A 27,279-nucleotide genomic window follows, 5' to 3' on the forward strand; every position below is an offset into this window, starting at 1 on the left:
CATACATGGATCTCGATCTCATCCTCTCCTGGATTGATTGTGTACAATTGGTCTTGCTGCTCAAAGGGGTAAATCACTGGCTTGGGATAGTAGCGGATGCGAAATGTCTGGTGCCTCAGAGCTCCATCCATCAAGATCTTCAGGTTCCCATGAATGCTCGCTGCCTTGTTTTCCAATGGGTAGCGAGGACTCTGGCACACGAGGCTCGCAGCAGACCTTTCCCCCTTACAATCCTGAAGACACCAAGAGAACAGTTTAACTTCATTTGACTTAGTTATATCTATCTGATCACTGCTGGAACACTGGATTCCGTTCAAGGGCACACCTTGCTGTAAACTAAATAGGAAGGGCAGTGTGAAATTCAGGGGTTGAAGAATATGCCTTACCATGAAAGACCAACTACATAAATTCCATAGCTTAATTATGCATTCTGTGCCGCTGTATTTAATTTGCCTGCTCTGTACCTATTAACGATCAATTTTGTTGCTTCCTTCACACTGTTATTTTACCATGCTGAATCGATGGGATTTAAATCATGATTTAATCAGTGAGAGGGAAAGGGCACATTTAAATAATAATAATAATAATAATAATAATAATAATAATCAAGTCTCTCGGTGATACTTCATCATATATTTCCTAAACAATAGTAAACATCTAAAATCTGCAAATCAGGCAGAGTTTAAGAATTCATATTTGAGAAATAATTGAACAAGTTCTTCATTTTCATAGAAAATATTCCTTTAACTCAATAGAAGACATTGATTCAGTTTAGAAATTAGGGCTAATATATTTATATCATTTAATATTCACCAAGTTATTCTTTAAGAGAAACTTAGCATTTTTATTGTTTAATGATCTACTTCTGTAGATCATTAAACAATAGTTCTGAATATTTTTTTAAAGCACATTTTACTTTTTTTTAAATCCAATTTTTATCTACTCTTCATGCTGGCATTTTATTAAATGTGTTGGTACCACCCTGAAAGGTGGCCTACAAATACAGACGACGACAACTCCTCCTCCTCTATACCCTGCACAGTATTCTATCCCTTTCCTACAGTTTTTGGTCTCTTTTTCCAATCTTGACAAAAATGATTTTTTAATCTGCCACGGCAAGACATGATACGATCATCCAGGATAAAAATTCTGAAGGATGTTAATTGCTGAACAAACTATTCACAATTCCAGCACTTTTCATGTGATTTGATGGGGAAAGGTTTTACAATGAGCAGATTCACAACCAGGTTTATTTAAGGCAAAACATAAGGAGAAATTGTTAAGAAGAATGAAAATAAAGTCAAAAACAACAGCAACCGAGTACTTGAAATATAAGGGGGTGGGGACGACTAAAAAGGTTGTAAAAGTGTACGTTCCATAAAGGAAATGTAAATGTTTGAGGATAAAACAACCACAATCTATACATAGCTAGGTGCCCCTCAGTTCAGCTTTTCACACAAATGAAAGAAAATGCCTTTAGGTAGTCCTGGAAGAACTATTCAAGGATATTCTTACTCATTTAGCAGCAGGGAGGCACCTTCCCGCACAAACTTTGCTTTTGCATTACCTGTTGGTGAGCTAAAACGTCACTACAGACTGTCTTCCCCCCTTCAAATTGTAATGATTTATTGGGTTGACAGAGAACATCCTCTCCATTAGTCCATCTCTGAGACAAGTCCCTACATGGACATACAGGGAGGTATTCTTACTGGGTGTCCCACACTTGTGGGAATCTGTTTCACAGAAGACATCTAAAATTCTGAAACTAAGAATTTCTAATGCTTAAACACAGAATTCCTCTGAAGTACTGTAAGTCCTTTTTGTTTCTTTATATGGAGAAGGGTCACTTTGATATGGTGAGTATCTTATATATGCAGCATGTTTACTCAGGCCAATGAGACTTGCTCTCTAGAAAGTGTGCTTAGGATTGCAAACTTCATTTCTCTCCCTCCACCTAGAATACTCACCTTAGCTTCAGTAAGCACTCCGGCAGACTCAAACTGCACCTTTGCATAATACACTGAATCCAAATTGGTGCCACTGATGGAGATATTTGAACCCCTGAAGAATAAAAATCAGAAGGCTGTGAAAAAGTTTCCATATCAAGAGATCCTACAGGTATATCCTGGTTGTGTAGGCAGACCTGAGCAGTAAACATAGGAAATCGGTAATGGTACATCCAGTTCTCAGTTCCTGGTGGTATAAACATCCAGGTCTGTGTAGGCCAGTCTAAGGCCTATTTAGGATGAGATTTAGGCCCAATGCTACATACACTTAGCTGGGATTAAGTCCCACTGACCTCAATGCAATTTACCTCCGGGTATCTGCACTGAATAGCAGATTGGCGGTTCGAATCCCCACGACAGGGTGAGCTCCCGTTGCTCGGTCCCTGCTCCTGCCAACCTAGCAGTTCAAAAGCACGTCAAAGTGCAAGTAGATAAATAGGTACTGCTCTGGCGGAAAGGTAAACGGCGTTTCTGTGCGCTGCTCTGGATCGCCAGAAGCGGCTTAGTCATGCTGGCCACATGACCCGGAAGCTGTACGCTGGCTCCTTCGGCCAATAAAGCAAGATGAGCGCCGCAACCCAGAGTCGGTCACGACTGGACCTAATGGTCAGGGGTCCCTTTACATTTTATCTGCACTGAATAGCACTGTTGCTATGGAGCTTCCATTTAATTTGGTTAAATGAGATATTTGATGGCTTGGGACCAGGAACTTTGCTTCATAAATAACATGATGTGCCTCCCAGAAAGCCTAGAATAGGGAATGCAATGACACAGGATGGAAAGAAGACATTCTTCCAAGAATGAGGGCAGCCTTTGACAACCAAGGGCCCTCCAGATGTTTTGGAATACAACTTCAAGCAGCACCAGGCAGTGTTAGCTGTGTGTGTGTGTTATATTCCAAAAACATCTGGAGGGCACCAGGTTCATGAAAGCTGAATAAGGGTGTCCACTCACTCATAGCTGCAGTTGGGAGAGATATGGTGTATCTGGGGATCTTCTCGATACCAGAAGGGCTTCGGAGAAAGAAATGGCTGTTCATCTATTACTACAGTCACAGAAGCGTTGCCCAGGTTGTTCACAGGAGGGGTGGTACAAATTATGGCTTCCTCTTTCTGGCTGGGGAAAAGAAGACAAACAGCATGGTAAGGCCCTGCTCAGCCACCTCCCATTTAGTCCCATCCTCCACAAGGTCAGGGTGGAGGCAGTCCTTTGCATAACTGCATCATTGTATGTTATGTCACGGTGCTGGGCCATGCCTGCAAACTGCCACCATGTAAAGAGGGGGTCCCCCGCACAATTATCTGCGCCTGCTCACTCTGGGAGATGTGGGAATGCTTCACCAGGGATGCAGGTCCTGACAAGACTCATGTGGCACAGCCTGATAAGAGCATGACTAATTTAGTTAAGGAGATGCAGCATAACCAGACCCGGTGTCCGTGGTCCAGCTAGGTCAGGCACTGGCTGAGGGGTTCAAGGACTTGGGAGGGGTCCCCTCACTGCTCTGCCCTTGGCTGTGCTGCCATTCACCTTGGATGCTTTTCATTTGGTGAGTGGAAGTGCTGCTGCTGCTTAACAGCTTGGCTCCCCATCTATAGTGGACACCCACAATTCTAAGGGATCCAAAATGCCATGCCCCACTACATAGATCTAGCAAATGTGTTGCTTTCATAGGTTCATAGTCTAATAGGGCTATATGGGTCTGAGCTTTGCATTGTGGGTAATTTAAGATGGTGGCTGTAGATGGGAACCAAGCTTAGTTCCCATTCTGAAGTGCTGTTCCTCGTCCATCTGAAGCATATGGGGGATAGATGAAGGCTGAGAAAGCATGTGGCAGCCTCCACAGCCATGGCAAGTAAGGCAAGGTCCTGTCCTGGTTGGGGTGGGTGATGAGGAGTGGACTACTAGCACTGTGCCATGGCCTGGCACCAGCCCTGACCACAACCACCATGCACTATGGGATAGAGAAGAGATGCGAAACCATGTTTCTATCTTCCACTGAAGTTGTAACTAGATCCTAAGTCATCCTCATTCATTTTCAGGAACCTTAAAAAATAGTGGGTTCAAGCTAAAACTTTCCTTCCATACAGTACTGTATAGGCAGAAGATGGTTGATAAGAGGAGTGGTGGCTGTCCTCTCCCTCACATGCCTCTGCCTAGAGTAAGCATGATTATGGGAGTATTCATAACCATTCATAACAAAGGGAGAGGGCAGATGGCTATGAACTCACATGCCCTGCAAAGCTCTACTCGGTTCATTTGCTTTCACACAAGCAATAGAGACTGTGACTCATTAGGAAAGTATGACTACGAGCAATTGCCAAAAAAGAAGAAGAAGATGATGACTGGTGTAGGGGCAGGCAACCACAGATTTACACACAAAAGAACACAGGAAAAGAGCTGTCTGTTGCATCATCAAGATGTGGGAAGGATATTTTTGACACCTCAAACACTGACCATTTATATTTAGATACTCTGTATCATTTTCCTGGAGATAATACCAAAAGAACTGGAGAGATAAGGAAGCTGGTAACATCTTATAAGGTTGCCTCAAACCAGCCTAGCTAATGTCTGTGGTCAGTCCACTAGCTTCACATTAATGCTAGAGTGCTAGAAAATGAGAAAAATCCAACATATCTGGAAGGTGGTCAAAAATGTGTTAATCAACTTTCTAAATGTATTTTGAAAACCATAGCTCTATCCTTTATCAAAGGCCATGAATGCAATTCCCAGTCCGACAAGCCAATGTTACAATTAAGTGTCACTATTTGCCATACCTTTCCCTTGAGACCAAGGGACAATCCCGACCATTAACCATCACCTTCCTTGTGCCTCCCACCAGAACGTTTTGTCCTTGGATAAAGATCTCTGTTCCTCCAGCCTGTGGGCCGTACGGCGGGTGGATAGAAGTTATTTTAGGCAGCTGTTGATAGTGAAGAGAAGAAATGCTAAACTCACTGTATCAAACTCTCTGAGCCCTGTAACTAACTTAGAGATAGAAAAGGGAAGACCACTGTTTTTCACAGACATTGAGGTAAGGATAAGAAGTAATGAATTTAAGCTGTGGCAAGGTAGTTTGGTGTAAAATATTAAAAGAAATCCTGACCATCAGGATCAACAGCCAGAAAACAGAATAAAAGTAGAGGCTGCAAGACCTTCTTCTGGAGAAGCGTTTGCCTAGAGTGGCTGATTACTTGTTCTCAAGTAATAAAACTTGATGTTAGAGATTTCTTAAGCAGAAAAGCCAGGGCTGGACCTGGGAGTTTAAAAATACAAAGCAGGTTTCCCACGAAAGCACCCAAACCCAGTAGCTGAGATCAGCAATCTTGCATTATGCCTCTGCACCACTAGCTCCCATGGGACACCAGCTGCAGAGCACAAGAACGCCTATCACTGGCTCTTAGCGGGTCTATTAAATTCTCATTACATCAATGAACAACAGCCATGAAGAAGCATGCAGGAGCAAAGGTAGTGGAAAGAAACCAAGGCTCACCTTAAACTCAAAGCCACTGAGGACTGCGGAGCCACTGATGTAAAATGGGGTGTGCTCCTTCTCTACAACAGTGACCTCAACCTTCTGTGGCCCCAGCATGTTCACTTCCTCTTTTGGTGTCAAAGTGCAGACAATAACTTCAACGTAATCTTTCCAGCGCGGCACTTCACTGTACCTGAAAAGCAAAAAGGGTGCTGAAAGGATGCATAAGAAACTCATGTGGTTATGATCTGCCTAATAAAGTCTAGTGGCTCTTTAGCACCATGAAATGGAAAATTATTCAAAATAGTTCACTTGTACACTACTAATCTTAGGGTAGATATGGGGAACCTTCTGCCTGTGAACCAGACCTGGAAAGCTGGACCTCCACATTTGACTTGCAGGGCTGTTTCAGGCAAGCCACACCTACCTACCCTACACCTGATGTTATACATGAGGGTGTGGCTTCAAAGGAATATTAATGAATTTAACATAAGATCAAGGTTATTGCTTCGTTGGAGCAAGGTGCGCTCCCATCAGCTGATGAACAGTGCCTGCTTCCCTTGCTCCAGCAGAAGGAAGCAGTTCCTCTGAATGGAAACCAATTCCATTCTTTTTTGAACCTCTGAAAGCTGGAGGTTCAAAGAGTAGCTTTGGTTTTTAGAGGTTTAATGAGCAGAGAGGGTTATCTGCAAAAGGGCTTTCAAACAGCCCGCACTGTGTTTTGAAGTCTCAGCAATCAGGGCTTCAAAGTGCAGCATCACCTGATGTCATAGTGATGGCAGGTGGGTAAGGTCACATCCTTCTGTCAAATTTGGCTTGCAGGGGTAGGGAGATAAGGAACTGGCCTGCAGGTCACATAATGTACCTCAAAAAAAAAAAAAAAAGATGCAGTACATTATCTGACCTGCAGGCCAGTTCCTTATCTCCCTACACCTGCAAGCCAAATTTGTCAGAAGGATGTGACCTTACTGTTGGAGATGTAAAGAAGGTACATTTTACCATATGTGGTGGGATTGCAAGATTACTTTTTTTAAAAAAAATGGGAAATGATATACAATGAATTGAAAAAAATGTTTAAAATAACATTTGTTAAATAACCAGAAGCATTTTTGTTGGGTATTTTAGGACAAGAGCTGCCGAAAGAAAAATGGACATTATTCATTTATGCTACAACAGCAGCAAGAATCTTAATAGCACAAAACTGGAAGACTGGAGAAATACCATCAAAAGAACAATGACAAGAAAAGTTGATGAACTATGCAGAGTTAGCAAAACTAATGGACAAGTTGTGTGAAAAGGACAATAGTGACTTTGAAAAAGAATGGGAATCTTTTATAACATATTTGCAGAAACAACAACAAAAAAATGAACTCACTGGCAGGGTTTAAATAAACATTTACAACTTTATTTAAAGAGAACAAGAAGTATAACAATGGGACAACATAGTATTAAATACAAACAGCAGATTGTATCATTTGATGTAACAAACCAGAAATGGAAGCTAAGGGAAGTCAACAGGGAGGGGGGAAACTGGAAAATGAATGTTTAGCAATGATGATGGATATTTGTTATAAGAAAGAAAATCAATAAAAAATATTTAAAAAAAGATAATGTACTGCATCTCTCCCTTACAGCAATTCATCTCTGAAGGGTGTGTTTGCAGAAACTGGCAACAAGAGTATGGGTCTTTTCCATTGTAGTTGCCCAACTATGGAATGCTGTCCCCAGAAAAGCTTATCGATGCCAAAATTGCCAGTTTTGAGGAACGAGGCAAAGGCATTCCTCTTCACCCAGACTTTGGGATCTCAATTTAAACTGAAATGTGCTATGTTCTATGGTCTGTTTTAATGCTTCTCTTTTAATGGGGTAGGATAGGAGAAGTCCTTTTTATCCTTGTTAATAGATGAGCACCTTCAGAAAAATATAGAAATTTAGGTTTTATGTTTGATTACCCCATGGTTTTTGGAATCTACCGTATTTACGCGAATCTAATGTGCCATCGAATCTAATGTGTGCCTCAATTTTCAAAACCTTGAAACCAAAAAAGGATTTGCTGGAGAATATAAATGAGCCATCAAATCTAATGCACACCCTAATTTTCGTGATGTTAATTAGGCAAAAAACGATGTGCTAACTTTTGCCCATCCATTTCAAGAGGTTCACTCTGAGTAAAAGTTAGTTGAATACGGTCCATACATATATATTATTGTGGCAATTTTCTTTGAATGCACACCTGCATATTGCAGGGTCAACTCAGGGAGTCAGCTTCTGTAAATACACAATGCCTGGGTTCCAGCATGCTGTTATAACTCCATCAACTGCTTCCTTCACAGAGGGCTTATCATCATCCTCAGTAGGGATTGTGGTGATGGATCAGCTTGGGTCAAGCAAGAGCTCCAGCTTGGAAATACCGTATTTTTCGCCCCATAAGACGCACTTTTTCCCCTCCAAAAATGAAGGGGAAATGTGCCTGCGTCTTATGGGGCGAATGCAGGCTTTCGCTGAAGCCTGGAGAGCGAGGGGGGTCGGTGCGTACCGACCCCTCTCGCTCTCCAGGCTTCAGGAAGCTCTGCGCAACCCTCGGGAGACCGGCTCCGAGGGTTGCGCAGAGCTGCCTGCAATCCCGGGACCAGCGCAGCTCTGCCCGGCCACCGGGAGCCGGGGCGAAGGTCCGCCCCGCTCCCGGTGGCCGCGCAGAGCTGCCTGCGCTCCTGGGACCAGCGCAGCTCTGCCCGGCCACGGGAGCCGGGGGAGAAGCTCCGCCCCGCTCCCGGTGGCCCTGCAGAGCTGCCTGCGCTCCTGGGACCAGCGCAGCTCTGCCCGGCCACCGGGAGCCGGGGGAGAAGCTCCACCCCGCTCCCGGTGGCCCTGCAGAGCTGCCTGCGCTCCTGGGACCAGCGCAGCTCTGCGCCGCCATCCCGAGCGGGGCGCTAAGTCCCGCCCCGCTCGGGATGGCGGCAGAGAGCTGCCTGCGTCGCGGGACCGCAGGCAGGTCTACGCCGCCATCCCGAGCGGGGCGCTAAGTCCCGCCCCGCTCGGGATGGCGGCACAGAGCTGCCTGCCGTCGCGGGACCGCAGGCAGGTCTACGCCGCCATGCCGAGCGGGGCGCTAAGTCCCGCCCCGCTCGGGATGGCGGCACAGAGCTGCCTGCCCTCCCGGGACTGGTGCACTTCTCCCCATCGCCAGCCCCACAAGCTCGGGGGACAGCAGGGAGGCAGAGCGTGCCTTCCCACTGTTCCCCGACCTGGTTCTTCCAGCCCCGCACCTGGGGGGGAAATAAAAATTTTTTTCTTTATTTCCCCCCCAAAAAACTAGGTGCGTCTTATGGGCCGGAGCGTCTTATGGGGCGCAAAATACGGTACTTGATCATTTCTGGAATGGAAGAATTCAATTCACCCATTCCATTTGCGAGTCCAGAGTTAGATGTGAAAAATGGATGTGGGGATAGCAAGACGTAACAACTGTGATTCCTGTTATGTCTTCCTATATACCTCTGTTTCTCCCTCTAAACAGTTTTTAAGAGGCATTTCCTTACCCAAATATGACCTGCCCTCTCGAATAAAATGCTGCCAGACAATGCTCAGTTGTTGGTTTTAGTTTTTTGCTTAATGCAGATCAAAGCTTACTAGAATGACTGATTCCAGCAGGGGCCATGGAGGTGAAACTCTATTTGTACTAATAGGAACAGTAGAAACTGCTGTTTCATTTCCGCTCCGGGAAAGCTGCCAATGTCTAAACTGTGACACACAGAAATGTCTCCTCTCCTGATTTCAACATGTAAGTGTAAGGCTGCTATGACATCATCTGAGGGCCTCACACAGGCAGAAAGAAGTACCAGAAGGAACTCTAGAAAAAGTCATATTCTAACCATAAGCCCCACATTTTGCATCTAGTCTATGAATACATTCATTAAATGAGAGAGAGATGGATTTAGCCACATGGCTAGCACTGTGCTAAGTAAAAGGGGCCAATTACTCAATGACTGAACTGCTACCCTCACTGAACTGGCAGGACCTCTGCAACCATGAAGACTAGAAAATTCTCCCCCCGTAAAAAAGTGCTTAGAATCTCAGGATTCTACTGAGATTGTTGGATGCCACATATATTCTACACTCCACAGTACTTTCATACTTTCATCTTGAGAGCTCTGGAAAAGAACATTCTAAACCAGCACCAATGTTTTATTCATATTATAATTCCCTTCTAATGGTGCTCAGGGAGCTGTGAGGAAAGAACAACAAGCCACACAAAAATTCATTTAAGCTGAGTGGTACAAACACTCTGAGGTGAAAGGAGAAAGAGAGTCTGTTCACTAAGGCTCTCACACAACCTACACCGTACCCCAACATAGCCCCATGTCTTCTTAAACTTGTCCCTTGGCTGGCCCCATTTTCCTTCAGGAAGATACCAGAAGCTGAAGAAAACATTAGACCACTGCTGGCTTAATGTCCCTTAGCAGTGGAAACACAGAGTCCAAACCAAGAGAAGAGAGCACTTTTCCACAAGTTTTCCCCAGACAGCTTATCAGCTGTGGCCTCACTCTCCCCATCTGGCCTCACACATACCACGTGGAGTCTGAACAGAGCACTGGGCCATTGTCAGCCAAGGCTTCTGAGATTAAGGGCTCATCCAGACTTCCACTTGTCCTTCCACTTTCTGCTAGGAAAACCTGCTCTTTAGCGCTGAATCAGAACAAATGTCAATCGGGTTTTCTGCAGATTGGCGTTTGCTCCCATTCAGTGCTGGGTTTTCCCAGGGAAAGCAGTGGGGTAAATGGAAAACTGCTCAGACCTGTGCCTAGAAAGAACAGGACAAGGGTGAAACCCCTCAGACCTGTGCTTTCTAGGCACAGGACAAGTGGAAATGTGGACCAGCCCTTAATCTACGCATCATTCAGTATGCTCCTGGTGTGAAGCACTGAAGAACAACACCAAAGGGAGATAGTTCTTCATAGGGACCATGGGGCAAGCATGCACAAAGGAATTCCCTTCGATCTTGAACTCCAACCTGGAAGGTAAAACTCCTGGACAAGAGGGAATATTGCTTAACTTTGTACATTATAGGCTGCCTGCTTATAGTCCATCTTATTTTGAAGGTTCAGGGCAGCTTTCAACCTGAAAATACAGGGTATAATTCAACATAGTGCTAAGCAGACTGCTCCACCAGCTGAAGTGTTTCTGCTTGCCTGATGGCATGCTCTCTCCTCTACTCTCCTCCCCCTTGTGCAGACTTCCACTAGTGGGACCAGATGGTTGAACACGGCCCTTAACTTCTCCAAATTAAAACAGAATTTATATATAATTATAACACCATGGGAAGTCTCCATGCTTCTACTGACCTATCCAACCTGCCTTCACCCTGCAAAGGTAGCCCAGACACACAGGCCTAGCAAGTCTTCCAGAAGGTGCTCAGGCTGAGATTGTGGTGAATCTCCAAAGAAAAACAGCCACCAAGAATTCCTCTCTGCCTACCTTTCTTACATGCATAAGGCACATTTACAGAATGCTAGTCTGTGTAGATGCCGGACTGAGAAAGTGAATAGGAAAGAAGGGGGAATGATGTTTGCAGGCTTCGTGTTTTTTAACTTTCAAACGTTACCTGTTTTCTAGGCTCTCTTCAAACAGTATGGTGCAATTCTTCCGTCCCACTGTAACCTTGTAGTCACCAAGAGTTGAAGGTGAGGCATCCATGCCACTGAAATATGAACCTGAACGAAAGCCTGAGCCACAGAGTGTCACCTTAGTGCTGCCTTGTAGTGGTGCATTTCTGGGGTGGAACTGTGAAAGCAGATGATACACAAAGCTTTACTTACGCAGTCACCAGCAAGATTTGAATAGCCCTTAGATACACCTATCTTCTGCTCAAGTTCCAAACACCAATAAGACCCAGGTATTGGCACCAGGCAATGCTGCAGACATACTCTGACACAAAGAGAACTTACATGGGAATGGCAATTTTTTTCTCCAGGCCCTTCCCTAACTGCTGCAAAAAGCCTTAGGTTAGGATTCACTTCCATTTGGAGGAAGGAAGTTGAATGAATTATTAGGATAAGCTGTTGCTCGGACCAAGTGCAGGAACGTTCAACTGCATGCAGTAAAAGGTGCACAGAGTCCATACAGGGAACATAAATTGGCAGATATCCCAATTATCTGCAATTAGTTAACATGTGGTTTCAAAAACTGTCTAGGATCAAGGCTGGCATGGTCAGGCTAAACTAATGGTGCGATGAAGTCACCAACCAGACCTTGAACAAGGGTGAATAGCAGCAAGCTGGGATATTCCCACTTCTTGAAAGTGCTACTTTGGTACTGAAAATATTTGAGCATGAACATTTAATACTCCCTTGCTTTATGCTCACCACAAACTTATTTTTCTTAACTGTTGAGGCCAAGTGAAAGTGACTTGATGAAGGCCACCCAGTTTGCTTCAAGGGTGAGCTTAGATCTGAATCTGCTGCCCATATTCAAAATCAGTATAAACACGGTATCACAGCATTTGCCTAAAATTTAATACAGGGAGCAAAATATGCAAATGGTGAAACATTTAAACGACTCTAAGTGTGCTTCTTTAATAATATTTTATATGTTATTTATCTAGTTAAAAAATGAATAAAGAAAGAGTGAAGTAGAAGTTTAAATTTATTCCTTTATCAAGCTGTTACTCTGCCTCTTTTTGAAGCCAAAGTAATTTGACCTAGTGACTCCCTGTGACGACAAGTGACTAATGTTAATGGTTAAGAGTTTACCTCAGAACAGTTTGCTCTGCTAAATATTAACTCACCTTAACGGAATATAGGAATCGCTGTGCGGACACATCAAAAGCCACAAAGCGACAGTCTTAATCAGCCCCAGCAGCAAACCATGATTATGCATAGACTCTTTATTAGTATCAAGGGGACTTTTTAGATGCCCGCAGTGGTGTGAAGATGACCCCATTCCCAGAGGAGCCACTGTACACCTGGAGTGTGTGTCTAGGCAGCCTCTCTGACAGAACTAGGGAACCTCGGGCCCAGGGTCCAAGGGCAACTCTCTTTATCTAGTCCTCAGCCACACCTCCTTCTCCCATCCACACCTCTCACTAGTCCTAGTCATATCCTCCCTGAGCATTTCTGCTTGTCTGGAATGTGCCCTTGAGCTCTGATAACAGCCATACAGAAGCTGTGTTTACATTTCTTGCTTTGCCCACTTTTGCCTCAGGCGTCACCTACTACGGGCATGACACCCACAGAAGGTTGCCCAGGTGGGAATGTGGCCTTTGGCCTGAAAAAGCTTTCCCCCACCCCTGCTGTAAAAGGAGCAAGTGTATGTGGTCTCCACATACTGCCTGTTTCATGTGCACCAGCCCCAACCTGCTTGAGTTTTCGCGCTATAGCTGAAAACTCATCAGCCCACCTTTGTCCCCACATGACTGTTCCTTGTGTATGTCAAATGCAGTGAGTCGTTCCAAAAGATACGAAGGATGTGAATGTGTAATATCGATATAGGCTTTCATTGTGCTAGGTTTGTGGGTTTTCTGATTTTCTGTTTGGGAAACAACAACACTGCCCTCACTATAGGCAAAACGCAGGAGAACACAGTGCTCAATGATGCCATGCTAAAGTCATCCTTTCAGGAAAGGAGAAAAGGGTCTCACAGAATAAAAGAGAGAGGAAGGGTGGGGGGGGTTGTCCCCCACCCCCATGGCTCCACTCGAGAAGTTGAGCCAGTGGTGAGGGAGATGTCTTAAGTGCTCTATTTGGAAGAACACGCAAAGCAAGAGGTTAAGACAGAAAGAAAAAATACACCCCGTGGAAAACATAATAACTAATGCAAAATGCAGGTGATGCATGTCTCAGGAAATGCAGGCATTATGGGTCCCAAGATGCCCAGAGTACTTTAGGCTTTATGACAAACACATCTGACAAACAGAAATATAAAAATGCCAGACATTTAACAAAGGGTGGAGGGAAGAACTAAGGCAGTCCCAAAGCACCAAATAGCTCAGTGAGCATAGCTGCAGTGTGCATAAGCCGCCATGTCAATGTACCATTAGGCAATGTCATACATAAGAAGATACTTCCGTACATCAGTGAGGACAGGAGAGCAGCTCTTCTGGTTCCACTCTGCCTTGCAGTCTTCCTGACGGGTGCATGCATTTCCACACCAGCCACACTGCATGAAACGCTCTGCCTTCAGGCAGCGGAAGCATGTCAGGAAATGGCGACAGCCTGGACCAGTTATTTTCACCTGGGACACCTGCAAGATGGACAGTTGCAAAAGAGGATGGGTGGAGCTCAACTTTGCATGCAGAAGGTCCTTGTTTCAATCCTCAATGTCTCCAGGTGGAACTGGGAGAAATCCCTGCCTGAAACCCTAGATAGCCACTGCCAAGCAGTGCAGGTCAGCAGCACTGAATCTCCAACCCACTGTGAGATCATTTCCCCCAGCAGGCTGACCACCCACCACCCCACACCTGGTATCATGTATGACAGACAGGTGTGGGGCAGGAGAATATATGTATCCAAAGGAGCCTTAAAATGCACACCCAAGTGTTCACTGGAAAATGGGTTTGTATCAAAGAATCCAAGCCCCACTTGGATCAGCTTCGCTATAAAGTATTGGAAACTCCTGGGTGCAGCCAACCCAAGCAGGGATTGACGTCACCACCAAACAGCTAAATGGCAGTGACTTCAAGGCTGGCTTGGATCCACTGGGATCTTCCTGTGCAGCACAGCTTGAACTCAAGCTACACTGCCAAGTAAAAATGGGTCCTTTGGCATCATGTTGATGTCAGGTGATTGACAGGGGGGTGGCACTTAACTCCCCCGTGCTTGGTGTTGACAAGCCTGAGCAGGATGAACCAATGACCTGACTTACTGTAAGGAAGCTTTCTATGTTCCTATGTCAAGGGGACTGATGGTCTTTCCAACAGCACATCTTTCCAACAGCATGTACTTTGCTCACCAAAACAACAACAACAATTTATTTATAAGTATTTTTATACCATCCTTTAACCATATTCCCAGGGTGGTCCACAACAGGAAAAACCCAATGAATGCAATCTACCCTCAGAACAGCCCCTCTTGTGCATCTGCCACTCGGTGCTTGTAGCTTGTATCAAGGCATCAAGACATCAGAGAGACAAAGCAGTTGGGCTCCTAATACTCCTGGTCTCAGCAGGGAGCTGTCATCAAGTTCTGAGCTCTGTTTTACAGCTGCCTGACCAGAATATTTTTTTCTCCCCCAGTAAGGCTAGAATGATTTGGCAGCAGAAAATGCCAAAAACCTTGCTGAAATCCAGTGGGATTTGCCATTTGATGAAGCCACTAAGACCAAAAAAAGGTTAGGTAGGCAGCCCTAGAGCTACCAGAAGAACAAAATGAGGCCCAGTGAAATGGTGCACCAATTTTTCAATTAAAGTTCCAACATCCTAGGAGAGATAAATGACTGGCTAGAGACAGCAAGTTCAAAGGATTTCTGTAGAAAGAAATGAAAATTCAAAGGGCTGGAAGAGTCAAGGAAATGCTAATAAAAGAATAAGGTGAAAAGGTAGCTCAAATAAGCCTTTGTGATCTTGAAGGGGGAGACATCTGCTACTCTGACATAGCTTAAGAAGATAGTTCTTTCCAAAAAGGATCATACTAAGGGTCAATCAGTCCTGGAGGACTGTATTTCCTCAGAATGCCAGAGGTAGATTGAATAGTCTTCCCCCTCACAAATTTTCTGCCTGTGGAAAGGGAGATGACCCTGGGGGTCCCTTCCAACTCTACAATTCTATTATTCTATGACTATTATTCTATGACTAGGCTACAACTCTGATGTATGCATTTTCTGCAGGCAGCCAGGTTTTTTATGTGGGGTGCTATCAAAACATCTGCACTCTATGTGCACTCTAAACTGCTGTAGAATGCCTCTGCCACTCAGTTTTCCTGAATATGTACTTTGGGTCTGAGATGATGGATGATGAGATCAGAGCAACCTCAGCATTCTCTCCAGATGTAAAATCAAAGCACCTGTAGAATAACCTTCCCCCCACCCAGAAACAAGCAAATAAGTAATGCTTCCTTTGAAATCTCAACCTCCATGCCCAGTCAAGCTTCAGAGCTTCACATCTCTTACCTTTTTTCCTGTGACAAACAGCAAAAAGTCATTCATCTTGCTGACTTCTCGCAGCACTGGCAATGTCTCCCCCAAGGAGAAGTTGGCCAATACGTTTGTGTAGAGATTGGATGGAAGAACCACCTAGGAACATACACACACAAAAGCTTACACACCCTCAGCAGCTGTTTTTAGTGGAGCAGGGACAGTTGTAGGGAACTTCTTCATTAATTTGGCAAACACATCTGTCTGCTGGGGCTGCGAATTACAAGCAGGAGAGTAACTCCACGTTTTTATGAACATCTCTGCACACTGCTAAGTGCTATGAGATGCTGAAATAGATGTATTAATAGATTTGGGCACCCAGGATTAATGTTCAGAATTCCTGATACTCTGCAGGTCGACACTCCAACAACCCCAAGAGTAATTCATACTAGCAATTTCAATTATGAGAAATCCTTGAGAAGTTTAGCTGTTGACACTTCCTACAAGAAACACTGGGAATTATAATTTTGTGAGCATGTTGAGAAACCCCTTGTTTGTTATCCCTAGTTCCCTCAAAGAGCTAGAACTAGGGAAAGGGTTTCTTGTAGAAAGAATAAGAAGAGAATAAAATAAAATTAGCTTAAGTTGACAGTGGAAACATGGTAATATTTCCTAAATGTTAATGGATTGGCTTTCAGCTTTACAGCTTTAAAAGTACCACAAGAAGCCATTTAAATACATGATGGTATTTAAAGAGATATTTAAACCCTGGCGGCAGATGATAGCAGAGAGGTGCACCATATTATAAACACATATTAATAGATATAAAAAGCAGAGCTGCAGCTCTTAACTGACCTGCAGAACACGTCCTTCTGATGTGCCTAGATGAGCCACAGTCACCTCATCTATTACAGTTACAAAGATGGAGGTCAGCAGCACTCCAGCCATACGTCCATTGAAGAGGTCCACCCTGTAGTAATTTGTAGAGATGAAGGTGGGCTTCTTCCAGCAGCTGGTGTTCACCAGTGGGGCTGAGAAATTTACCTGGCATGACAGAGAACAGGTGCTGTTTCAGATGCTAAGTGAAACATGCTAGGAGTCTCAAACTGGGGACTTTGGCATTCCCACACCACCAGGTCACCAGAGCGAGCTTCCTAGTCTGGCCTCTGTTGTACAGCAGTGCAACCCCCATAATGGCCAGAGGGGGCGCTAATGCTTTGTCACACCAACCATAACAAGTGACTTGAAGTTTCAATAAAAGCTTGGCTGAACCTATACAATTGTTCAAGGCTGAACAACTTTTTAATGACAGAAGGTACTAAGTAGACCCGTGCCTTGCCTCTACTTGCCTCATCATCCTGCTCTGAAATTTGGGGGTTTTATTGATGGGCAGGGCATAAGCCCTCAAACAAACACACAAACACACCAGGCATACAGCCTGCCTTAGACCACATCATCTGTCTCTGGGCCTTTGGATCATTGCCCGCCTGCTCTGTAACCTGACCAATGGAAGGTCTGGATCACACTGTTTGCTTCTGACTTTGCTGGGCCCTGACACGGAACAGGAAGGTTAAATACCAATTATCTAGTCTAGTCCCTCTCTATCAGCCTGCCAAAGCGAAGAATTGTAAGACAACAGCTTCTCCAGGTTCACCCTTGCCCCCTGCTGCAGCCTTATGAGACTAGAAATCCTGGTTTGTTTACATGCCGGAAAGTCCAGCTGCCTCTTTATTTAATACCCTGGCAATAAATATATTCTGCTTTCTTCCCCTATTGTACCCACTTCTATTTTGTTTATTTATTTAGGAATGTCAAACAGATAAATAGCTACGTGATTTTTAAAAGATATATGAAGGCAGCCCTGTTCAGGGAATTTTTTTAGTGTGTGATGTTGTATTGTGTTTTTACTATTTCTTGTTGGGAGCCGCCCAGAGTGGCTGGGGCAACCTAGTCATATGGGCAGCATATAAATAATAAATTATTGTTGTTGTTATGATTGTTGTTGATATTATTATTATTATTGATTAACACACCTACCAACTGAGATTTTGAGGCAGCTTCTAATATATTAAAAACTGAGTTGTTATGTGCATAATCACAAAATGTACAGTATTTGTATGTTTTCCCCCCAATCCCAGCCCATAAATGGCAGCCAAATGAGCTGGATGTGAGGTCCCTGCCAGCCAGGTCTTTCTCACTGGGCCTCTCACAGCTTCTGGCTCTGGTGGCAGAGGCAGGAAGTGCTAAGGGAGAAAAGGTGTTAGAAGCTTCTCCTCAGTCCTCCAATGTTCCAACGCCCCATACTCTTACCATACTTTCACCCATAGTCCTGCAACATAAGCCATGTGTCTGTTAGATGTCACTATATAACTGAACCAATCGGAGTCTGCATTTTTAACCAAATAGTATAAAGTTAAGGACACAACATTCAGCCGTACACAATACATTCCTGGTGCGTTGCTTTTCCCTGCTTGATTGCAGCGGCACATGCTATCCTGCTACTTATTGTGCCCTAGAGACATTCTCTTCCAATATATGAAGCTGAGCTCACAAGGAAATGAGAGTCTTCTCACTTGGCCCTGGATGAACACCAGCCATTCCTAGCACACAAGCAACCAAATGTTTTCAGAGTAGACAGTACACTTTCGTCACAGTCAAAGCCTGCAGAGCTATAAGGAGCAAGAGCAGATGCTGCAGGAGAGATTGACCAATTACTGTAAACAAAGCAAGCCTTAAGGACACACAAAATTATGCAAGGCACTCTTATGAAATGGAAGAGACATCTGGAGTTTCTTCAAGATCAGATTAATGAGACACAAAGCAAAGGGCAATATAAGCAGCCAAATGACAACTACAGGAAAGAGGAAAGCGTCCGTCATTCTTCAGAGAAAAAGACAAGAGATTAGGCTTAACTGAATTCACAATAATGGAGCACACACATAGGCATTTTTTTAAAAAAAGAAAAGAGGGAAAATAAAACTTGCAATAACACCCCACCAAAGCCCAGTTCAGATTTAAGAGGAAGCCATAGTTTCCTGCTACATGAATAAGCCATCTGCTTATGGTTTTGAGCAAACCACAGATCCTGATAACAACCAATCTCAGAGAATTATGGCTTCTTTCAAACCTAGGATTGACTTGCCTAAGATCCAGGACAAAGTGCCGCCTTTTGGAAATTGACCCCAGACATCAATTCCGCCTTTGAAATCCCGGTAATGTCCAGGAAAGTCTGGACGTATGGCAGCCCTATTTAAACCACAGTCCTGCAAGCCTAATCAGCACATCAAGTCTTCCCTGGTGGCCTGCCAGCTCATTTCCTGAATTTGTTGGCAGGGATGCTACTGCAGGGAAAAAATAGTCTGCAGAGCACCGGGGGCGACAGAATGATTTTCATTCCCATCATGGCAATGGACAGGGCAGAGATGCAGTGCCTCCTGGGCACTTCAGAAAGTCAGTGTGATGTCTTGGGAATAGGGCAATGTTTATTCCCATCATGGCTTCATAGTTTCAACTCCCTGGCACCCCAGTGCCATTATGGGGTGCAAATTGCTCCTCCTCACTCATTAACTCAATTATCTGATAAGGGAGGAGACTCAATCCCCCTCATCAGCTGATCTGCATAGTTCAACTGAAAAGGTTTCTCATGGGTCATAGACCCATAGAATTGTACAGTTGGAAGTGATCTCAAGGGTCTGGTCCATGGGTAGGCAAACTAAGGCCCGAGGGCCGGATCCAGCCCAATAGCCTTCTCAGTCTGGCCCACAGACGGTTCGGGAATCAGCGTGTTTTTACATGAGTAGAATGTGTCCTTTTATTTAAAATCTGGGTCTCTGGGTTATTTGTGGGGCATAGGAATTGATTCATTTCCCCCTCCAAAATATAGTCCGGCCCCCCACAAGGTCTGATGGACAGTGGACTGGCCCCCTGCTGAAAACGTTTGCTGACCCCTGAGTCCAACCTCCTGCAATGCAGGAATTTCAACTAGCTCATGCATGACCGACTGTCGTCCAACATCTGCTTAAAAACCACCAAGGTAGGAGAGTCCATCACCTCTTGTGGGAGTCTGTTCCACTGTCAAGCAGCTCTTACTGTCATAAAGTTTTTCCTGATGTTTAGCCGAAATCTCCTTTCTTGTAACTTAAACCCACTGGTTTGGGTCCTGGCCTCCAGGGCAGGAGAATACAAGCTTGCTCCATCCTCCATGTGACAACCCTTCAGACATTTGAAGGTGGCTATCATATCTCCTCTGAGTCTCCTCTTTTCCAGGCTAAACATACCCAATTGCCTCGACTGTTATTCATAAGGCTTGGTTTCCAGACCCCTGATCATCTTGGTTGCCTTCTTCTGCACACATTCCCGCTTATTGCCCAGAAGTGGACACAGTACTCCAGGTGTGGTCTGACCAAGGCAGAACAGAGCGACACTACTACTTCCCTTGATTGGGACACAAGACTTCTGTTGAAGCAGCCAAAATAGCATGAGGGGTTTTTTTTGCTGCTGTATCAAACTGGTGACTTGTGTTAAGCTTGTGGTGTGCGTAGTGTGCATGTGAGTGTGTGTGTGTGCTGGGTGGCCACACATAGTTTTGGCTACATCCATTTATGGGATACAGCCACTGTAGTGTTTGTCAAGGGTGGGTGTGGCCTTCTGTCTGCAGAAGTTAAATCATTTCTGTTTTTAAACTATAGTTTCAGAACAAGCTAAAATCAGAAATCAAATCAAGATCCTGGCTTGTTCTCAGTCATCCTAGTTTTAATAAACTCCTGAGTTTGGACATCATGAGGAACCATAGTTTGTTTAAAATCAAAAGCAGAAGGTTCCAATCTCCTTCTTGGGAAGAGAGATAATGTGAACCCAGGGCTCACCACAGGGAAACATGGTTTCCTGTAATGTCTGAAGTGGGCTAATGACCCAATATGCAGATGGGCACAAGGCCATCAACAGGGGGCTACAGGAGGTGCAAATGTACTAGGTCCCCCTCTTAGCTTTCTCTTTAAAAAAATAGCAAGTCAATTGGACACGATTTTATGACATGTCTAAAGAAAGTTACAAAACACGGAGGCTACTCTAATGCTTTGGCACTTGCAGGCAACACCATTGTGAAGGGTGTTTAATCACTGTTGCCAAGCAACCAGAGGAAGGGATGTTGACTACCCCCATTTGGGACTCAGGACGGGGAGCCATCCCAGAGCAGGAGGGGAAGCTGGATAACAACAACAACAACATATTGTTATTGTTATTATTAATACCCTGTCCATCTGGCTGGGTTTCCCCAGCCACTCTGGGCAGCTCCCAACAGAATAATAATAATAATAATAATAATAATAATAATAATAATAATAGTAAGTAAAGTGATAAAACCTAAAAAAATTTAAACTTCCCTAAACAGGGATAGAGGACGATACTCTGGTATGTTTGTTTAAGCATTTTCCTCATGTCTACATTATTTCATTCATGCCCCAAGTATGCTACCTTCACAGAACAAAGAATAACTGGCTGGCTTTTGTATGTTTTACTCAAAGGTAATTCCCTTGAAATGAAGGTTTCACAAAAAAAGTGAAATCGCAACCTGCCCCCCACCCATCCCATCTAGTGTACCAGGCCCAGAAAATCCTGTTGGCTTCCCTTGATTTTACAGAAAGATCCTTCATCTTCAGGAAATATCAATATGTAATAAATGTTCAGAGAGAGAGAGAAAATAAAAGGGTGCTTTCTTCCTGCACATCAGGATTTGTTTATTTTTACACTTGAAATGCAACTGGGTTTGCGGAAAACCAAAGAAAAGGCAAAATGTCTCCCAGCGGATTGTTCACATAAAAACAATTACACAACAGACATTCATGTGATGGAACTGGTAATTTCAGGAGGAAATTCTTAAAATATTCCTTACTCCAGCAATTGACCTCACAGTATCAGGGTTAAGTCACCGCGAGGCAACTATTTTAAAATCACACCACACTGTGTGAATAATCCTAAATTTGAAACAAGGCAGCCTTGGGGTATAATTATAGGATGAAGTGCTTTGTGAAAACTGCCAAATGAATGGATGGATGGATGAACGAGTTTCTCAGAGGTAATCAGCATTCTTGGCTAGGGGTAATTCCACATCAACACACACTCCACTACAAATCCCAGGGTCCCTTGTGGGGAAGCTATAGCACTTAAACCAGTTACAGTTGATCATGTAGCCTCTTAATTAGTTTTTCAATGCTCTGCTGACTCAGGGCCTCACCTGTCTTTGTGCGGGAATTTCCTTGCTGCATTTCACACCCACCTTGCAAACTTTTCCATTTTCTCCTGCTATCAGTCACTGAGTAAGAACTGACTGTGCGAGACCTACAAATCAAAGTATGACCAGAAATCTCTCTCCCTCTAATCAGTTCACAAATATTAAAGAAGTGTTCGTGCAGGTTTGTGCTTGCTTCTCCTGAGTGGAAAAAGCAACAAACATGAGTCAGGAGAAAGTCCCCTTAGTCCTCATGTTGCAGGTCTTTTGCAGTCTTCTTTAGATCTCACCATCCTGATAGATCAGGAATACTTGGCTGTCTCATTTTTCATTCTCAACACCTGATTATTTATAAACAATCTAAACAGCACCAAACCCAATATAAATCTTGGGGTGGGGGGGAATCCCATGCTTTAACTCCCTTCACAGTGAAAACTTTCCATTTATTTGTTTCTTTAAGTCACTTACATCTTGCCTTTCTGTCAAAATGTTCTCAAGGTGATTTACAACATAAAATATTAAAATAATCAATGTTAAAATGTTAACAACAAAAGGCAGCCATAAGATAACATTTTAAACAGCCAAAAGAAAATTTGTGGCTACAAAAAATAAAAACTAGTCCAAGAACGCTTTCTTTAAAAGCTGGTCTTAGCCACGGGTGTTAGTTTTGATGACAGTTTGCAGCTGATATGCAAGTAAGCTAGTGCTGAGCCAAAATTTCTAAGTGACAGTTTGATAATGCTTAAAAAAAAAAACAACAACCCCCCCTCTTTTTGTGTAGGAAATTATCTCTCTGGGAACCACCAATGCAAAGCCCAGAAAATATTTATTTACTGTATCTTCCTGTTGCATATTCCCCCCTACTTAGCTAAAATGTACTGTTTTATTTGTACTTTAAACACCCAGGAACTGTTATGTGTGCCATTCTCACACACCTTGCACATTAGAAAAAGGCAGATACACTTGCAACCACTGCAGAGGCCACTCTGAGAGGACCTGAGTCTCCGAGAAGCACGCCAGTGGCCAAGGACCCATGGCTAGAAGCTGCCATCAGTGTAAGACCACTGGCCTCACCAGTCCCACACAAAGCAAGATTAGCGTTGCCCCAAATCTCCCTTTAATCAGACTTGCCACTCCTCAATCCCAGTAAGGTCTTCCATGCCTTATTCTCGGCTACTTCCTACTGTTTCCCCACTAGAACCTCTTCTACATGCGCCTGAATTCCTCAGGAATTATATGTGCTGTGCATTGATTTGGAGTAAAACATTCTCTAATAAAAAGACATTAAAGAGCATGTGCCAAGCAGTCATGGGAACGTGACGGAAATCCCCGCTTAAACTTCTACTCTCTGCAGTGAATGTATGGAAGGGTTCATGGCAGCAGACTGTGAAGCCAATTTCCCTTCCATGTATTGACTTTACATAGATATTAGTTGTCTGTGCTGCACAGCAACCACAAGGCTGCTACTGATACAGAGTCAGGCTTCTGTTGTTCTATGGTGCTTTGACACACCCATCCTTGAAGACTGCTGGGGCTCAAGATGCCACGCAGCTGCCAAATCAGACGGCCCGCCACTATGCTGCCACATGCCTTGAAGACAAAAATTCCCGTCACTGCTGTTCTTTAACAAGTTAGCACTGCAAGAGGAAGATGAATGAAGTAATAAAAATGAGCATGCACTCTTCTCCACGTGCTTCCTTCCTACCTTCTGAGAGGAAGGCAGTGAAGAGGAAATCTTCATCACCATTTCACCATAACCTGAGTCAGTCTGTCCGTTCTAACAGTGATGGTTTGTGGAAAGTTGCTTTGGCAAGACTGTGGCTGGGGAAGGGGTGGGGTAGGTGAAGAAACCTCAGGCGTATGTCCCAAGCACAGGTCTGGGACTCATAGCAGGGTCCTGAGAAAGCCACAGTTTTCATTAGCTTGGAGGACAGATGCCAACATGCACTTCCAGCCACGTATTAAGAGAACAGGGAGAAAAAGCAGAGCTATTAAAGACATTTGCTAATGTTTTTCTTATAGCGTGGATTTACATTGTGGGAGATATTCAGGCAGATTTGGGCTGTCACCGAGACAACACGTGTAGTGCATGGCAGCGAACTAAGATAGTTGGGACAAGTCTTAGTTTTGGTCTGCTTTAACTTGAGCAACAAACCTCAAAGCCACAAAAGAGAGCATACGCACAGTAATGTATGAAATAGAAAGTTGTGCAAAGCTCACGAGTGTGAGGAAATGGACAATGAATCTCTCTCTCACACACTCTCTCTAAAACACAGAATGAATCTGCAGAGAAGTGAGCTGAGGGCCTGTGGGACAGTTATTTTGACCTAGAAGTGCCATTGTGTGGTTCTTCCGTACAAGGAAAGCAGCAAGAAGAGCAATTATGGGCTGAGTCACGCTCTTAATAGGTTTGGAGCAATCTAGACTTCTTTTGTCATTCTCATCTTATTTCCTGAGCATTAGCAACAGGTTCAAACCACCAAACAAGAACTGGAAAATGCTGCAGTCTAAAATGTCTTCCACAAAACTCTTGCACAACTTGCTTATCTTGGTGTTTCAAATTTCAATGGCGTCCTCTGCGACACCAGAATCTGGTGCCCCCTTCACCTCTTGCTTTCCGTTGGACTTCATAGTTGTGACTCCTGCTGCAGCGCCCCAGAATCTCTGTGCCCAGTATGACCAAACTGGTCGTGTTCCCCTAGATCCACCTTTGGTTATCTTCACAGGCATGATAACCAGGATTCCATAAATTCCACATTTGTTTTACTATGCACTGCCTGATTCAACTCTGTGCAACTCTTTACTGACGATCTTTAAGAGGAATATATATGAAGCATGTAGAACCTATGGAGCATTCACACCTATACAGCTGGTACAAACAGATGTCCTCCCCTAAAATATGCTGCTGTTGTTAATGTTGTTATGCGATGGGCTCTCTGTCCTCTGAAAGTGAATAGAGTGAAGATAAAGCTGATATGCCAAAGGAATTTTCGCAGTGTTGATCCCTACAGAAAGAGACTTCATAATTCAGGAACATTTTTGCCCCAGAGATAGCCGAGCATTATATGAATCTCCATGGTCATTTTGTGTGAATGAACTGCACTGATCCCTTTACACACAGCTGTAGGGCCTGATTGGAGCATCTCTCAGCATGGCTCAAACAGAGCTTGGGGTTTGATTGATGTTCCTAAATCATGTTGTCAACTGAAATTGCCACTTCAAAGGATTCTACATAAAGAAAGCATTCAACATAGCCATTTGAGCACCAGCTGATGCTTTGAGGACCCTCACCCCAATCATGAAGTGAGTAACACTTTTCAAAGTCAGGAAAGCTACCTGTTATTCTTGATTTCCTTGCGGCATCTCTAATATCTCATCTGCCCAGCGCAAGGCATTCTTCCTCCCTAGGGTGGGAGTGAATCAGGACTCAGTAGGACTGAGACCCAATGCCAGGAATTAGCCTTGTCAACTCATGGTATCATTACAGTATATAGATGAGGGATCTCCTGTGCTGGCTTGGCCGATGGGTGTTGCAACCCAAAGCCGTTGGACGGCACCCAGTTGGTAAAGGTTGGGCTACAACAGCAGAGGAAACACAACACTGCATAACTGCAGGATATTATAACACAGATGTTATAACACAGATGCAGAGAATACAATAGCTAATTTGAGCAGCTTGCAAAAACAGGTGCTGAATGTACCAGACACAAAGTAAGCATAGGTGAGTTTATTTGTTTGAGTTCCTTTGTGTATCTATAACTTCCAGGTAATAAGCTCAAGGAAAACAGCAGCTAAGCTGGAAAGGGCTTTGATAATCACGTGCCCTTTGTATTCTGCAAGGGGTTGAAATTACATTTCTAACCACTAAGCTTTCAGGTAAACTTCACTCACTTTCTAGCCTAAAGGTCACAGCTTGCAGTACTCTTATGATGCCAGAATTGTTTCAGTTTCAAGAAGTCCAAAAACCTAGACTGATATTACAGCCTGAAGCCACCTTTGTCAACAAAGAAGTGTCACACTCTTAAAAATAAAAGTATAGCACCACATGGTGTGTTACTAAGCATGAAAAAATCCTTTTTTTTAGGGTTCTACAGCTTAATTGATGGAACAGGTGGGTGTTTTTTTAAGTCTGTGAGCAATTTTATTTGTCTGTGGCACAATGGGCACTGCAAAACATGTGAATAGTACAGTTCCCACAATTGCAAATCTAATCTCCTGCTAGGACAAGCACCGGGGAAGCAGGAACAAAACACGGCGCTAATATATAACACTAAAATTTATCAATACAAACTGAAATTAAAAACATCATCAAAATATTGTGGGTGGCCCTCTTTGCAGTCAACAGCAGACATGGGCTTACCCACACTTCCTCTTGTCTCACTGATTTCCCCTATAGGGAAAACTGCTCTTTGGCACTCAATCGGAACAAAGAGCACTTTGGGTTTTCTCTGGACTGCTGTCTCATCCAATTTAGCATTGAAGAGTAGGTTTTCCCTGGGAAAGGAGAAGGGCAAATGAAAAACCACTCGGATCCGTGCTTTCTAGGCACGGGACAAGTGGAAGTGTGGATGAGCCCATAGGGAGAAAATTGTGCCCCAGCTTGTCTCAACCAGCCTGCCAGGAGTTCTCCCGGCTCCGCTTCTCCCCCACTTGTCAAGCCTCTTGCAAAAACCCACAATTTTTCCTACATCGTCGCCCACTGTAACCCTGAAAACGTCCCCCCTCCCAACTCTGTCTTAATGGCCTATCTGCCAGGCAATGCCCTAGTCCGGAAAAACAAGCTCAACTTATATTCTTACACTGTTAAATTGTCTGGCACCCAGGGGAAGGCTCCCAGCATTTAGTAATTCCAATTATTTAGTAATCCCTGACACTTACTCACTCAAGGAGTTATGGATGATTTTGCACCCACAAACTCTGGGACCCAAATATGCAGGTCCATGCTGGGGCGGGGTGGGCAGTTGGGTACACTTGCCCTGGGCCTTGGAGGGCTAACATACCCTCCAACGTTTATTCAATGAAAATAGAGACATCCTATTCCATAATGATAGTTTTACTATTTATGCCCTGCACTTCTTACTGGGTTGCCCCAGCCACTCTGGGCACCTTCCAGCATATATAAAAACATTAAACTCCCCCCCCCCCACTTCCCTATACAGGATTGCCTTCAGACAAGACGGCTCAGGGGTTGGATAACTCTATACCTTCCAACATTTCTCCAATGAAAATAGGGACATCCTAAGGAAAAGTGGGACAAATCAGAAACTGGGAAGGCTTCTCTAAATCAGGGACGTCCCTGGAAAATAGAGACACTTGGAGGGTCTGGGTTAAGATGTGCAATGGTTATGCCAGGGTTCAAATGTGAAATATAGAATGCTGTCCACCAACATCCATTCCAGTATTTCAGTCTTCTAGGATGATATTGCATTATAATATATTTTGTACACACACAAATAAATGTGGGGTTCATGTTAGTTTTCAGACTTACAATGTAGAATTGTGTCCTCCTGACT

At 44.1% G+C, this 27,279-nt stretch overlaps 1 protein-coding gene across 3 annotated transcripts in view; it reads right to left on the bottom strand.

Moving 5' to 3' along the window:
* MST1R (macrophage stimulating 1 receptor) overlaps positions 1 to 27,279 on the bottom strand; it is a 55,652-nt gene that overhangs the window by 12,333 nt on the left and 16,040 nt on the right. For all 3 annotated transcript variants that reach the window (XR_014522323.1, XM_083488642.1, XM_083488641.1), the window contains exons 3-11: positions 16,396 to 16,584; positions 15,577 to 15,699; positions 13,543 to 13,713; positions 11,078 to 11,256; positions 5,497 to 5,671; positions 4,781 to 4,926; positions 2,961 to 3,122; positions 1,968 to 2,061; positions 6 to 233 (exon numbers count right to left, since the gene is read on the bottom strand). Coding sequence is in view for 2 of the 3 variants with exons in the window: in XM_083488642.1 (XP_083344768.1) it covers positions 6 to 233; positions 1,968 to 2,061; positions 2,961 to 3,122; positions 4,781 to 4,926; positions 5,497 to 5,671; positions 11,078 to 11,256; positions 13,543 to 13,713; positions 15,577 to 15,699; positions 16,396 to 16,584 (1,467 nt within the window). In the remaining variant the exon portion in view is untranslated. The remainder of the gene's footprint in view (positions 1 to 5; positions 234 to 1,967; positions 2,062 to 2,960; positions 3,123 to 4,780; positions 4,927 to 5,496; positions 5,672 to 11,077; positions 11,257 to 13,542; positions 13,714 to 15,576; positions 15,700 to 16,395; positions 16,585 to 27,279) is intronic.

Source organism: Podarcis liolepis, assembly GCF_965112155.1.
Source record: "Podarcis liolepis genome assembly, chromosome: 2".
NCBI classification, from domain to species: domain Eukaryota; kingdom Metazoa; phylum Chordata; class Lepidosauria; order Squamata; family Lacertidae; genus Podarcis; species Podarcis liolepis.